General features: G+C 33.3%; 2 protein-coding genes across 2 annotated transcripts in view; one reads left to right on the forward strand and one right to left on the reverse strand.

Moving 5' to 3' along the window:
• Positions 1-482: 482 nt before the first annotated feature.
• On the reverse strand, positions 483-12,304 carry DnaJ-17 (dnaJ homolog subfamily C member 11-like). The gene is made up of 13 exons (NM_001281894.1): positions 12,169-12,304; positions 11,530-11,704; positions 11,336-11,417; positions 10,898-11,017; positions 10,363-10,490; positions 9,882-10,073; positions 9,533-9,743; positions 9,225-9,341; positions 6,969-7,160; positions 6,042-6,175; positions 4,405-4,550; positions 3,438-3,567; positions 483-729 (listed from the first exon to the last, which is right to left on the reverse strand). The coding sequence occupies exons 1-13, from the start codon at positions 12,235-12,237 to the stop codon at positions 704-706; spliced, it is 1,722 nt and encodes a 573-aa protein (NP_001268823.1). The 5' UTR covers positions 12,238-12,304; the 3' UTR covers positions 483-703.
• An 870-nt stretch (positions 12,305-13,174) lies between these two features.
• Positions 13,175-14,870, forward strand: part of LOC101744420 (WD repeat-containing protein 47) — a 62,464-nt gene continuing 60,768 nt past the window's right edge. The window contains exon 1 of the mRNA XM_004929760.3: positions 13,175-13,370. The gene's annotated coding sequence lies outside the window, so the exon portion shown is untranslated. The remainder of the gene's footprint in view (positions 13,371-14,870) is intronic.

A 14,870-nucleotide genomic window follows, 5' to 3' on the forward strand; every position in this document is an offset into this window, starting at 1 on the left:
ATTATTAATATCTAGAAAGGATTTCTTTTTTTTTTGTAAATAGCTATTATTGTTCCTTAGAAGTCTCATTAACTAATATTTCCAATCTGCACGACTGGCACGAATCAATGCCGAGTGTTATCGCTGAGGCAACATCGCCTTGTTTGGTTCGCGCCGGTTTTTTTCCGCGGAGCAAAAGTTTTAATTGTTCCTTCGACTGAGTTCGCGTGTTTACCACTTTATATCATCATTGTCTAATCGCCTTCATCCCCGGTACGCACAACTATCACGATTAGAACAATTTTAAATCAACATTAATTGCTTATTTAACGCAAACAACAGCGCAAACGATTCTGGTATACATTTTAAGGAACTAATAAAAAAATTATCGAATAAGACAATTTGAAAACGTAATTTTTATTTATTTTTCTTTGGTATAATTTATAAAATTTATTTGAATAGGTAGTACGATTTACGACACAATTTTCAGTCTCATTGATTATAATTTTTTTTAATGGAATGTTTAGTTGTGTAAGTTGTGTTCTATTAAATTAGCTGCACGAAGAATTCAAAGATTTATCAGATGAAACTTTTTTATGTAATGTTCTGGATTCTTTATTATTATTTCAAATCGTATTTAAAGTTCAGTAAAGACTACACGTTCGTATTTTACGAAGTGTCCGATATGTGTCGCAAACGCTTAGACGCGTTTGGACCTTAATTTTCAGGATCTATTCTTTATCCGATGATCTGAAACAAACATAATTAAATTAAATTTTAGGATGAGCCGGTCTGTATAATACCATTTTGAGGTTTAATTTTAAGTGACATGGAAAGCAACACGTAGAGGGGTACAATGCGATCCGTTGCTACACATTTTATTTATAATTTGCGTACAGTAGATTGGGGGAAATAGACGCCAGTCGGAATAGGAACAAATCTGGGATGTCACATTACGTTTAAGTTTTTGTTGAACTGAAAATGTCTTTTATTTAAGAATATTAAATAGTTTAATTTAGTCATCAAGGTTTTGTAACTCATTAAAGATATTAAAAAATTAGCTAAAGTTACGTAACAACTAAATATTGCCAGCCCTATAGAAAAACTCAATTGTTCCCTTATGCGACTCGATTCACCCTACTCTTGGGTGAATAGGGACAAGTAAGTTATTATGATTATTCTTTAGTAAACTATATCTTAATGCATTATAAATTTAAATTACCCGAACCATTATGATCTTCGTTTTATTACTATAGCTACAAAAAAAACGATAAAAACCAATGTCGAACTTAAAAAGTGTCCCGATTCTCCCCATTTTACAGTATTTAAAAAAAGTATTTTCGTCTGTATTACATGGCTTTATCGTATATTATAATGGCTGAATTCAAATTTAAAACTTAATGTATAATAGTATTATCGATTCATGAAAATGTAATACATTAACGTTCGCTCTTAACACATCAATCGCATGACACGTTTGTTTTGAAGTAAATGCTTGACGCATTATTTCCATAACCCAAAATTGACCATAACACGTTTAAAATAAAATACATCATATTGTTTTACGTAATTGCGATATAAAGATTTGTTATAAAATGTTTACAGCGGACGCGAAATCTAAAACGATGAGTCATGTTATTATTAAAATTATTACGAATTTCATTTGCAGCTAGCGATGTGTGAGCATTCTAAACGTGATCACAATACGAGAATTTTCCGCTGCACTGAACAAAACTTAAATGACTCAACGTCTTATTAATGCCAAATATTCTCGATACTAATCCCAAAAACAATATGTGCCGATAAGTCTACTATTAATAGAACAATTTGTTAAATTGTGTGCAAATTTTATTAGCCCTATTAGAGTTTCTATAATTATAAAATAAACTACGATAATCACAAGGGAGTAAAAATGTACTGAAATAAATGAATGTACAAAATTAAATTTAACTTAAAAGCGCTTTAACTTAAGCAAAAGGTAGGCAGCGGCTTGGCTCTGCCCCTGGGATTGCTGAAGTCCATGAGCGACGGTAACCATTCACAATCATATGGACCGTATGCTCGTCTGCCTATAAGGGTAATAAAAAAAAACGTAGCACGGATTAGTAAACTCTTAATTACCTTTAGATTCATCTACATTACAAATCGCGGTTTTATTAATTAAAAAATATCATTTTTTGTAAGTATCGATTATATAATAAAAACTAAACTTCTAAACGTTGACCATAAAAAAGAAAAAAAAAACCATAAAAATGAAAACAACATAAAGTTTAATCAGTGCCATTATCGACATCGAATTGGCCATGCATGGTCTTGTCACGGATATAATGCACTGCACACATTGTTGTGCAACACATTAAATACGTACCTTTATCAAGATCCGTACCAATACGTTTTACTCATGAACTTTAATGATTACAAAATAGAATTTTCTTCTCGCTTATTTAGATTCAGATCGAACTCGCCGAATTATTCCTTTGTAAATTATAAAAAAATATACCAAAAAGAAAAAAAGAAATGTATATGCATATGTCAAAGCGATGTATCAAATTTACAGACACAAAAATGTTCTAACCCTGTTATTTAAGTTCCACACCAGCATTGTTTATTTCTAAACAGTGTGCTTAGTGCGAGTTTTTTAACGTTCTCGACGGTGGCGAATTTGCAGTCTCGGCCGTCCTAGGCCCCAAGCCATCAGCCGCCCCTTTCTCAGTATCCACCATATAGACTACATAAATAAATTACTTCATTGCCTACTTTTAAATAGATTTAGAAATTTAGGGAAAAAAAAATAGCTTTATGCGGTATAGATTACACAATGCAGTGCAGTCCGCCCGCCATACGTTATAATAAGTTTTTTGACACGATTGGGACCGCCCCTAAATCTGGCAGCCCTAGGCCCGGGCCTTGGTGTAAATCCGCCACTGGTTCTCGATAACGTAAAGTTAACTAACAGCGCCCCTACCGGCAAACGTAAGCAAACGTTCCGACTCCATACAAATTTGAGTTAACTTTTACCCGATCGAGAACGTTAATAAACTCGCACAATGCACATAGGTCACATTTAGAATTGACAATATAATTTGCGACGCGTCACCACACCCTTATCGCACCATATATCACATCACTTAAACAGTTTAAAAGACATAAAAAGAAAAGTCTTATGCGACCGTTTCAAATAAAGGTAAACCAAATTTAGCATCGTTCCGATTTTAATATCGATGAAAAGAAAGAGCGTCACTAAAAAGAGACAAACGTATACATCTCTAGGATTTATTCTTCCAGAGAACGAGATAGAATACTTTTGAATGTTTTACATTACAATGTCAATGCGCAAAAAAAGTACAGTCGAGATCTGTAAGACAAAGAAAAAAGGACCCTATACGTATTAACATAAAAGCGATTTTGGCAAAACTTAGATCTGACTTTATGTTTCTGAAGCCGAAATCGATACTTACTGTTGCGAGGCAGAACGATGGCCTGATTGTCAGGTACGGTGCAGCAGTGCAAATTATTGTGAAACATGTACTGTACTGTCAAGTGCTTGTCCTCGCCAACGCACGGGTCATAGAAGCCTGGTAGTTCCGACTGCGCAAATGAAAAAAATACGTTAACATTGAGCTATAAAATAATTTATTAATCATCAAGCAAACTTGGTTGTTATTCAGACACGGTGCAGTTAATAGAATTTGATAGTTAATAACCGTGTTATTTTGACAATGTTACACAATTTATTTTAGTAGTACTATACTAAGTACTATACTAATATTTACAGGTCGAGGACCACATAAGGGCCCAAGTAGGAGACACGGGTAGGTATTGGTGTCCATAAGTTTTTTTTTATTGCTATTAGGGTGGACAAGCTCACCTGGTATTAAGTGGTTACTGGAGTCTATACTACACGTAAATGCGCCACCCACCTTGAGATATAAGTTCTAAGGTCTCAAGTATAGTTACAACGGCTGCCCCACCCTTCAAACCGAAACGCATTATTGCTTCAGGGCAGAAATAGGCAGGGTCCACCACCCGCGCGGACTCACAAGAGGTCCTACCACCAGTAATTATGCAAATTATAATTTTGTGGGTTTGATTTTTATAACACGATGCTATTCCTTCACCGTGGAAGTCAATCGTGAACATTTATTGAGTACGTATTTCATTAGAAAAATTGGTACCCGCCTAAGATTCGAACATCGTTGCATCGCTCGGCACGAATGCACCGGACGTCTTATCCTTTAGGCCAAGACGACTTCAATAGTTCAAGTGATAGTTACCACACAGCATCACGAGGGGACGCGGGAGGGGGATGGATTAAGTATAATCCTTTAACCATGGTATTTAAAAAAAAATACTATTATCAACTAATGCTCCGAATGACAATATCCCTGACAATAAAATTTTTAAATTAATGGTTAACTTCCGCACCTTGCTTGCCTCGAGAAGTTCAAGCCTTGAATCTTTGACCAAACATTGTACGGGTATTGTGACGTCGATGACATCGCTGTAAGGACTCGGCGATTCGGGAGATACACCGTCTCCTGTCTGTTCGGGTATCACGTGGCTCGATGTATCTGTGTATACAGTTAATTAATAAACAGGTGTGAAGGTAAAAAGCAACACGGCAGAATAGACAATTAATTTGTTAAGCTAAGCACGTCTATGTCGTTATCAGTTTTTTAATTCAGAGTCACGTAGGCATTCAACGCGCAGCCCTTACTCTGATGAACTCCGCTGCGATGGAAAGAGATCAATATACCCCGCACACTGCCTCTCTCAGAGGAGTCCATGGAGCATCAACATCAATCTATCGTTATACTGTTTGTTTATTTGAATGCTTAACACATCGCTTAAATTAGTTGTAGTCTGCCACATTCCGAAAATACTATCGAAACTTTTGAAAAATAAGGATGATTGATTATTAAAATTATAAATTTTCCAAGTTGGTGTGTTCGATCAAAACTGTTGTTGATTCTAGAATGTTCCGATCCTCAACATTTTCATATAAAATCAAAGATGCCGCTTGAAATTGATATTTATTGATTAATCATACGAATAATATAATTAAAAGTCAAGTTTTATCTCATAATAAACAAGGTGGAATAAAAAAAAATATGATAGGAGAAGTCCATTTTCTCTGCTTCACATTGTGGAATTAACCCTTGTAAATCAAAATACAATTTTATGTTCATTAAACTAATAACACAATTTGGATGACCAATTTTATTTCTGAATGAGCTAGTTTTTAATTTATTAACTCTCTGTCAGCCATAACATCAAAAATTTTAGCATCTTCAATCAAAGTAAGTAGTATTTGGATACTGATATCCTGCCAACATTACAACAAAAGAGATGGTTAGGGAGCATTGTTTTTAATTATGATTCATTTTCACTTTTAAACAAGTTCTTAGAAGAATTTAGGAGCACTACTACTAGTATTTAGTAATACAAAATTTCATAATAATAATTAACTTTAAATACGGTGCAACCTCGATATAACGAATTGGAAGGGAACAAGTAAATATTCATTATACCAAGAAATTGGGTGAACTGAGGTTGGTTATATTAAGGTTAGATTGGTCTACCATTTACCACCATTATGTGGTAAATGATAACACATTTTTATTTTATGAAATTACTGCATGTATTTCCTATTTAAAAACAATTAGATAGGTAACAATTTTTCTCAAACTTGTCGAGTCTGATTCACATAGTATCGGTCATATTGGTGGGAATTTTATAAAAAGTTTTTGGGTTGATAAAACTAGTTAATTACAACACTATTTTTACTAGTTTTACGACTTACTTTACTACTAGTATTTATACTTTTTAGAGTTAAAGATTCGTTATAGGTTGTTCGCAAGAAATTTTCAAGGTATTTTACATTGACTCTTATGGATAATTCAAGGGGATAACAATGTAATTGTTAAATCGAGGATGTCATTATATTACTGAGGTTCGTTATATTAAGTTTGCACTGTATTACGAAGATTCTCTAAATATTCACAAGGACTTGTCTAATGCCCGATTGTAACACGAATTTACTTTAGTTAAGTACTCCATACCTGCCGGTAGCTTTCCGTATAGAGCTTTTAATATGACGAGACCTTTCTTCTTATCTTCGTGGGACCGAATTCTGGAATAAGTTTCTCTCATCAGTTCTACAGTAGCGCGTGCTTGTCTTTGCATCTCCTGTAATCTGTAAGAATAGGTTTTTAGTTATGAAGTCGTCCTAGCCTAAAGGATAAGACGTCCGGTGCATTCGTATCTAGCGATGTACCGGTGTTCGAATCCCGCAGACGGGTACCAATTTTTCTAATGAAATACGTACTTAACAAATGTTCACGATTGACTTCCACGATGAAGGAATAACATCGTGTAATGAGAATCAATCCCGCAAAATTATAATTTGCGTAATTACTGATGGTAGGACCTATAGTGAGTCCGCACAGGTAGGTGCCACCACCCTACCTATTTCTGCCGTGAAGCAGTAATGCGTTTCGGTTTGAAGGGTGGGGCAGCCGTTGTAGCTGAGACCTTAGAACTCATATCTTTTTATTTTTTATTGCTTAGATGGTTGTACGAGCTCACAGCCCACCTGGTGTTAAGTGGTTACTGGAGCCCATAGACATCCACAATGTAAATACGCCACCCACCTTGAGATATAAGTTCTAAGGTCTCAAGTATAGTTACAACTATAGTTATATCTCAAGGTGGGTGGCGCATTTGCGTTATAAATTTATATGGGCTCCAGTAACCACTTAACACCAGGTGGGCTGTGAGCTGGTCCAACCATCTAAGCAATAAAAAAAGTTATAAATAACATACAAAAATATTAAGTCTCAATCTCAGTTTCCCTAATAGAGAATATTTTTTATATTTCCACAGCTATCGTAATACCGAAAGCCTAGGTATCTGTTAATAAATCATTTGAAGTTGTATCATTTCTTTAGGACTGCTAATAACGTGTTGGATATCTTAAAACGACTCACCTTTCAAAATTAGCTTCCATAGAACGTTGTCTCTCTCGTTCCTGACGCTCTCTTGCAATAGGATCCAGAACGATTTTTTTTAATATCATCCATGATACTAATGGAACTACAGTTGCGTAGAAAACTGGTGACGGCATCACTTCCTCACACAGATGGATTGGCACTACTATAGTTTGTGATGAACATGTCCACCTGTACACACAGAAAACTATTATTTTACATTACATTATCAAGCCATCAGTTTGAAGTGGTGTAATTAATTTTTATGTAAAACTAGCGACCCGCCCTCGCTTCGCTTCGGAAACATTAAATTTTATTATTGATAGTTGAGTCCCGCGATGTTACCCGCGGTTATTGTAATACCGCGGGTGACGCCGTGGGGTGAAGCTAGTCTTAAAAAAGTAGCCTAAGTTACTCCTTATATCATCAGCTACCTATCAGTGAAAGTCTCGTCAAAATCGGTCGAGCCATTCCAGAGATTAGCCGGAACAAACAGACAGACAGACAAAAATTGTAAAACATGTTATTTTGGTGTATGTACCGTATAATATATTCATATGCATGTAGTAAAAAGCGGTTATTTGAATATTACAAACAGACACTCCAATTCTATTGATATGTATAGATAACTTCATATTTAAATCGCTTACGATCTAGCTCATGGTTCATCTTGTGCCAAGTTCTTACTAAGAGTCCATAGGCCACTCATTAAAAAAAAGCCGCAATCCACCTTGAGGTTTGTCTCAAACGTATAGGATAACGACGGTCCCACGTCTAGAACATATTACTGCTGTGCCGCATTAATACGACTAGATTGTAGAACCTACCTATGGGGATTACACCCTACTACCAGTCATTACACCTGTTAAGTTCTGCTTTTTTGATCATTTTTATTATATAAGGTTATTCTTTCGTTATGGAAGTCATTCGTGAAAATAATATGTTAAGTATGTATTTCATGAGAAAAGTTTGTACCATGCCAGCAGGATTTGAACATCAGTATAGTCGATACATCACTTGATACAAGTGCATGAATTAATTTTGAATCCAAATTTATGCAAATATTATCATTCTGGCACGTAACTCGAAGCTTTCCACTGACAATAAGCTCCTAATCTACAAAATGATCCTGAAGCCAATATGGACGTATGGATTGCAACTGTGGGGAAGTGCATGCGACTCCAGTTTAAATATCATGCAAAGAATGCAGAATGGCATCTTAAGAACCATAGCAAACGTACCATGGTTTGTGACAAACACTGAGATCCATGAAGCCATGAACATGAGAACTGTTAAGGAAGAGATAAGGTTGACAGGGACTAAGTACAGAACTCGGCTGGAAAACCACCCAAATACCCTAGCTAATGAGTTGACAAAAGTCAGTTACATTAAACGACTGAAACGTCATGATATACAGGGAGTTGGTGACAGATAGTGATTAATGAGGAGTCTCCTGGTGAGGAGCCTCTTCGACGCGATGGCACACGCAACGGATCTGCTCATAGTCCAGGACTGATCGCAGATAGGCACATAAAAAAAAAAAAAAAAATTATCATTCAGCATTGGCTTGTTCAATTTAATAATTAAGCAGCATTATTAAGATCCTGTCAACACATTCTACTCTTATTTTGTAATATTTTGCTGTTGTATATTGATTATAATTTATATAAATATTAAAAAAAAAATCTAAGTGATCATCCAACACATCTTATTTTTCTGACAAATCTTAAAGATCTTTTTTTGTTTTGTGTTGCTATTTTAGTTGAATAGTATGTTTTTCCCAACCTTTTTGCTGGTAGCGTAAGGGCTATTCAAAACTCTGCACGGAGGGGTTAGCCATTTAAAGTGTGCACTTGGTAGCAAAACATACATATTCTAACACATACCTCAAATAAAAAATTAATTCTGTATTTTTATTATTTCTATTTATTTTTTAAGCATCATATTAAAGATCTTTACTTGACGACTCATGACTTACCTCAGCCTGTCTTATTAATTATATTTTAAACAAAAACAAATATAGAACTGAGTTTATATGTGGTTTGTTTGAACTGTTACTATATTTTTTCTAAGCCAATAAAAAACGTAATGGGGCGAATGAACGCAATGTAATAAATGTGTCTTGCTTGCATTTACTCGAAACTTAATACTGTTGCTGTTAAAACTTCAGTGAAAAGTGTTGTTCCAGATAAAGTTATTGTTTTTATTATCTGTATCTCATACTTTTAAATTTGGTTTTATTTCAGATGTATTTACTTGAGTTTGAGCATAACCCCGCTAGGAACACCCAACATAACTGCAGCTGACACACTACTGTTTTGTGACACTTTCTTTTCCGCACCATACTCAGCTATTGCACCAAATGTCCCAAATCTAAAACAATAAAATAGCAAAATTATTTCAAGTTTACGCAACCACTATTTACTTTATAATCACTTTGTTTCGCAATGCATCTTTATTGTTATTTAATATTCGCAATGGCATTGGTGCTACAAGAACATATTTTCACTCAAATGTAATAATATGATTTTGTTCACATTCATTCGGTATGTGACATAACTTACTTTACAGCCAGTCTCAGCTTCAAATCATGTTGGGGCAATTTCCTCATCACATTGAAAGATATAAATGAATGCGGATTGCCAATCTGGATTGCAGTGTTGCTGTGATATTTCTCCGAGTCCCTCACATAGATTGAAGTCATTGAAGAGCCTTGGTTTCCAGCTCGGTATGTCAAATAACCCACTGAGTGAGCATCTAACTGAAGAGCTAATGCTGGAATAAAATGAAAGGTAATTTTTGTTCTACTATATAATTTATATATAGCTCTACAATTTACATATCAATCAATTTATATAACTTTTTTTTATTTTAAGTAATATTTAAACTGTATTGCCTAAATGTTATACTTACTAGAAACAAAGCTAGGTGAAATTCCTCTTGATGTAAACTGTAACACTGTGCCACAATTTAGAAACATAAGTCTAGACAATGTACGAAATAATTTTACACCTAGTAAAGGACCATTTCCTATTCCACATTCAACTTCTGTCCAGCCTTTTTCTGAGCTAAGGTGCCTGTTACACATATTTATTGAACCAGTACCTGTAATATCAAGATATATTTGAAAAAAAAAATACCATTACACTTTGCTTTGAATAGCTTACTTTGTATAGATTTTTGATAAATTTTCATCTAATAATAATTTTATGACATTCTTGAATCTCTAATTTAATAAAAAAAATGCATTTTATTCAATAAAATAAATTTTATTATTCATAAATATTAAATATTATAGAAATTTACTAATGAAACATTACTCAAATGAGAATTATTCTGATCAGTATAGATTTAAAGAGAAAATTTATATTTTTATAACACTTAGAAGTTTTACCTATTCCATTCTGAGTTGATATGTTTCCTGACAGAGTCATTGTATTTCGAAGTGTTACTGGAGCATCAATGGATTGTTGAATTGTCATTCCTGACACTTCAATGTTAGGGATCACTGTAGTTTCTTCCCTGTTAATGAAATAGAAAGAAATAAAGTATTAGACATTCAAAATTAGGAAGGATTACCTGTTAATATTTTTTTGTCAGTTTTTCATTACTCTCACATACTCTCTTCAAGTGCCACTTAATTACTGAAGATTGGCACCCAGCTCTATAAAACTGCATGTGACTGATGTAAGTTAGATGTCTTCAACCATCTTCAAGCCACTAGACTGATATTTTGAAGCATGTTGTGAAATGCCATACCATATTTATATGACTATTTTGTTTGTGCATAATGACAACATTGCAAGGCAATATTTGTAGGGGAAAAAATAAAGATAATAAAATTAAAACATGCTCTCAACTACTAAAATTTAAAATTATTATAAAAGTTTGATTAAAGACCAGGTTCGCAAATAAACATACAAGCTTACATTATTTCATATTCATCATAATACTTTGTAAACATATCTGTGGCATTGATGGAGAGTGTGATTGTGCCACGAGGGTTGGCACTCTGCTGGAGCCTACGTTCCTCACGTTCCCGTTTTAACCTGTTAATACATAATACAATTATTTTTTATATTGAGCAATTTTGAATGAAATAACAATATATTGCAATGCCGATTTCTTCTAAAAATTTGTTAATTTTAAACAGACAGATAAAACAAAATGAGATTATTGTATTTCATCCATACAATGAAGTGTAAAAGAGCAAAGGAATTGGGAAACCCTAAGTCATGAGATTGTTTTGTATTTTAAAATTAGAATCATTATTTTTATTTTCTAAAATTAGGAGAAATAAATAAATCTAAATTGGTATATAATAGGTATCAAAATAATAATCTCATTTGATGAAAAACTTTAAGTACCTCTCATATTCTTCTCTTATTTCCCTAGGAGTGCGTGTGCGGAAAATAACCTCCCAACCATCTACTTCTAAACCTCGTTTTCCTGTTAGACATATTTTGATAAGATATTACTTTGTACCTCAGTAATGATTTATAAAGTAGATTACTATTAAATTTCTGTGAAAGATTTCAAATTTATTTTATAATTTACATACCTAGTGTATCATATATGGCCCTTTTGTGTGAATCAGATAAAACTTCATAAGCCTCTTTCACTTTGTTGAATATCTGCTCAGCCCATTTTTGTTTGTTGGGATCTGTGCTATGTTTGTCTGGATGAAACATTCGAGAGAAACGACGATATGCACTATTGATTTCTTCTAAAGAAGCCTGTTTAAAGAAAATTTTGGTGGATGCGGTTAACTTTGTTATTCCTTCGAACTGTTCCTGATACTTACTTTTAGATTTAAATTAGAAAGAAAAAAATACTGTTCTTAATTAACAAATTATGTATACTTATGGTGATTTTAAGTGAGGAGTGCAATCAAAATCTGGTCAGATTTTCCGATGCCACATTGAACTTTTGAACAACAATATTAAAAAGGGTGATACTATTCAGTGCTTAACCATTCCTTTTTTAATTTCTGCAATGATATGCTGCACTTGGTGCAACTTGCATCCATCTTAACCTAAAAGCTTTTCTACCAAATGACCCGGATGTTTATGAGAAAATAATAAGGTTTAGATAGCTGGGTAATCCATAAATATTATTTTTTTATAATTATCTTATTATATAATACGTAATTTCGATAAATATAATTTTTCCGAATCTCGACATGTGACGTAATATTTACCGTCTTTGATACATTTAGAAGCTGATAATAATTATCTTCAAGTAAAATGCTTTCGCCTTCTTCATCCATCTTGATAGGAATATTATAACAAAATTAATTTGAGTTTAATCAAAATATCAATCGATTAGTACAGTTTATTGGCTGATTTAGTTCTATTTGCCGCCGCAATGACATACTCTATGACAGACAGAGACGTCAGAGCTAGACTTATATCCAGGATTTCCTCATCCTCATCTTTTACAAAAATAAAACAGCTCAACGAAAGTACTCTATGGTTCAGATAAGACTTTTTTTATTGCATGAGTGGTCGAGCTGACAGCCCACCTGGTGTTAAGTGGTTACTGGAGCCCATACACATCTACAACGTAAATTCGCCACCCATCTTGAGATATAAGTTCTAAGGTCTCAGTATAGTTACAACGATTGCCCCACCCTTCAAACCGAAACGCATTACTGCTTCACGGTAGAAATAGGCGGGGTGGTGGTACCTACATGCGCGGACTCACAAGTGGTCCTACCACCAGTAATTACGCAAATTATAATTTTTACGGGTTTTATTTTTATTACACGATGTTATTCCTTCACCGTGGAAGTCAATCGTGAACATTTGCGAAGTACGTATTTCATTAGAAAATTTGGTACCCGCCTGGGATTCGAACACCGGTGCATCGCTTCAACACGAATGCACCGGACGTCTTATCCTTTAGGCCACAAATGTGGGAAAATGAAACAAATCTGCTGGACGTAGCTTCTCGGGTTTCTCCAAAAAGTCCACTGAAAAAATCTCAGTAAATGACCACTATTTTATTTCGATTAAATTTCATCCCATATCATCTCATTTAATTTAATTTCATCCCAGTTCATTAATGTTTCAAATTAATCATCTTCACTTCATTTCATTTCAGTTCATTTCACACCATTTCATCATTTTTCATAAAAATAAGAATATGAATTAAAATAAGACATGACTTATAGGTCTTAGTTACCAGGTCATAAAATCTATTAAAAAAAAATCTGTCCTCTTACGATATCATCATAGATTATACACATAATATATTCGAGAGATATCATAATAAAATGTGGAATAAATTCAATAAATTTCTCCAAGATGTGCCGTTAATTGTTATTGTTTTGAATGTCGAACTATAAATTATTAAGTTGTCGAGTCACAAAGTTAATACATAGGCGTTTTTATATCGAAGGTATATAAACATTTATTTATAATTTTTTTCCCGTTAAGTTAATCTTCGTAACTGTAAATAAAAAGTTTTTTCAATGTTTTAAAAATATGATATTATTACTAAAATGCTTTCAAAGTAAGCTTTTGCGTTCTGTTACAGTATGTTTGCTTTTATGGTAATTGGTTGTGTAGGTGGAATATGTTTTTGGAGTTCTTGTTAAACGGTGGCCAACTATTTAAGTCAGCTAAATATTTAGCGATGATCAGCACTAAGCGAACAAAACATAAAAAATATACCGATCTATCTGTAATTTTAGCTGTTCACCTGGATTACTATGCCAGATGAATCTACGTCCAATTATATTGTAATATTCTAAACTGGCTTTCGCCCGCCAGACGCATCACGCTCACGATTTATAATTTATAGTTTCCGTGAAAGTTTTTTAATCGATTGAATCCAATAAAAAGGTTGATATAGATTCAGGTAATTTCTATTCCAAATAAAAAGGAGGTAGATTTTTTTTTTATAACAAAACATACATTTCTGAGACCTTTAAATATAACATACATTGTTATACATAACATCTATATTATGGAATTTCAACAGAAAAAAGTAGATAAAAAATATTCCAGAATTGATGTTGATTCACATTAGTCAAGTTTAAATATTGTTAGTTAGTCCTTTTAATTACTGAAATCTATTTAAAATGCATTCACAACTGTAATTTTAGGGAAAGGTAACCACTTAACTTGAGGTGATTTATGTGCTTGTGCATCAGTAGCAATAAAAAAGTCTAAATTGATCACAGCATATTAAATTTCAATTGATACAAAATGCGAACATGGAAGTGATGAAATTAAAATATTTTAAACATAACACTTAGCTAATGCTTTTTGCAACTTATTATGACTAAAATAAATTAAAAAAAGAACAAGTTGATTAATTGTGTTGGTTTTGCTCAAATTGGTATTTCATGAAATATTACTCTTTATCATTGCCATGAGTGCAGTATGATATTTTGTTACTACCTGCCTTTTATTTTTATTTTTTCTTCTAATTCTTTATTGTACACACAGTTAATACAATACAATAATTGCGAAAACGTATAAAATGCTAACTCAACAATTGAGTTATCTACCAGCTAACCGCTCTTAAAGAGGGAGAGCTTTGCATAAGTGGGTAGAAAAGTACAATCTAATTAATAAGATTTTAAATAACTATAAATAAATAATAATAATAATAATAATAATAAAAATAACACTAATACATAATAAATCAGACTATACACATGCACAATTACACACATAAATAACATAAACATATACATACACATATATATATAAGTAATACTCACAATTACTTAATAAAGGCCTGCTGCCTTCTAAAGACAAACTTCTCAAATTAAACCCTTTTATTGACCATGCAGGTATAATACGAGGAGGAGGTAGACTATCAAACTCTCACTATGATTACAACACAAAGCACCCTATCTTACTAGACGAATCACTTCACATAACTAAA

Source organism: Bombyx mori, chromosome 1 (genome assembly GCF_030269925.1).
Source record: "Bombyx mori chromosome 1, ASM3026992v2".
NCBI lineage: Eukaryota > Metazoa > Arthropoda > Insecta > Lepidoptera > Bombycidae > Bombyx > Bombyx mori.

Bases quoted from the DNA above. Each gene is read 5' to 3' on its own strand.
- DnaJ-17 (NM_001281894.1), bottom strand. From the start codon at position 12,237: ATGGATGAAGAAGGCGAAAGCATTTTACTTGAAGATAATTATTATCAG. The intron at 11,418-11,529 runs GTATGTAAATTA...TATGTCTAACAG, and splicing joins GGCCATATATGATACACTAG to GAAAACGAGGTTTAGAAGTA. The intron at 11,018-11,335 runs GTACTTAAAGTT...ATGTATTAACAG, and splicing joins ATAAGAGAAGAATATGAGAG to GTTAAAACGGGAACGTGAGG.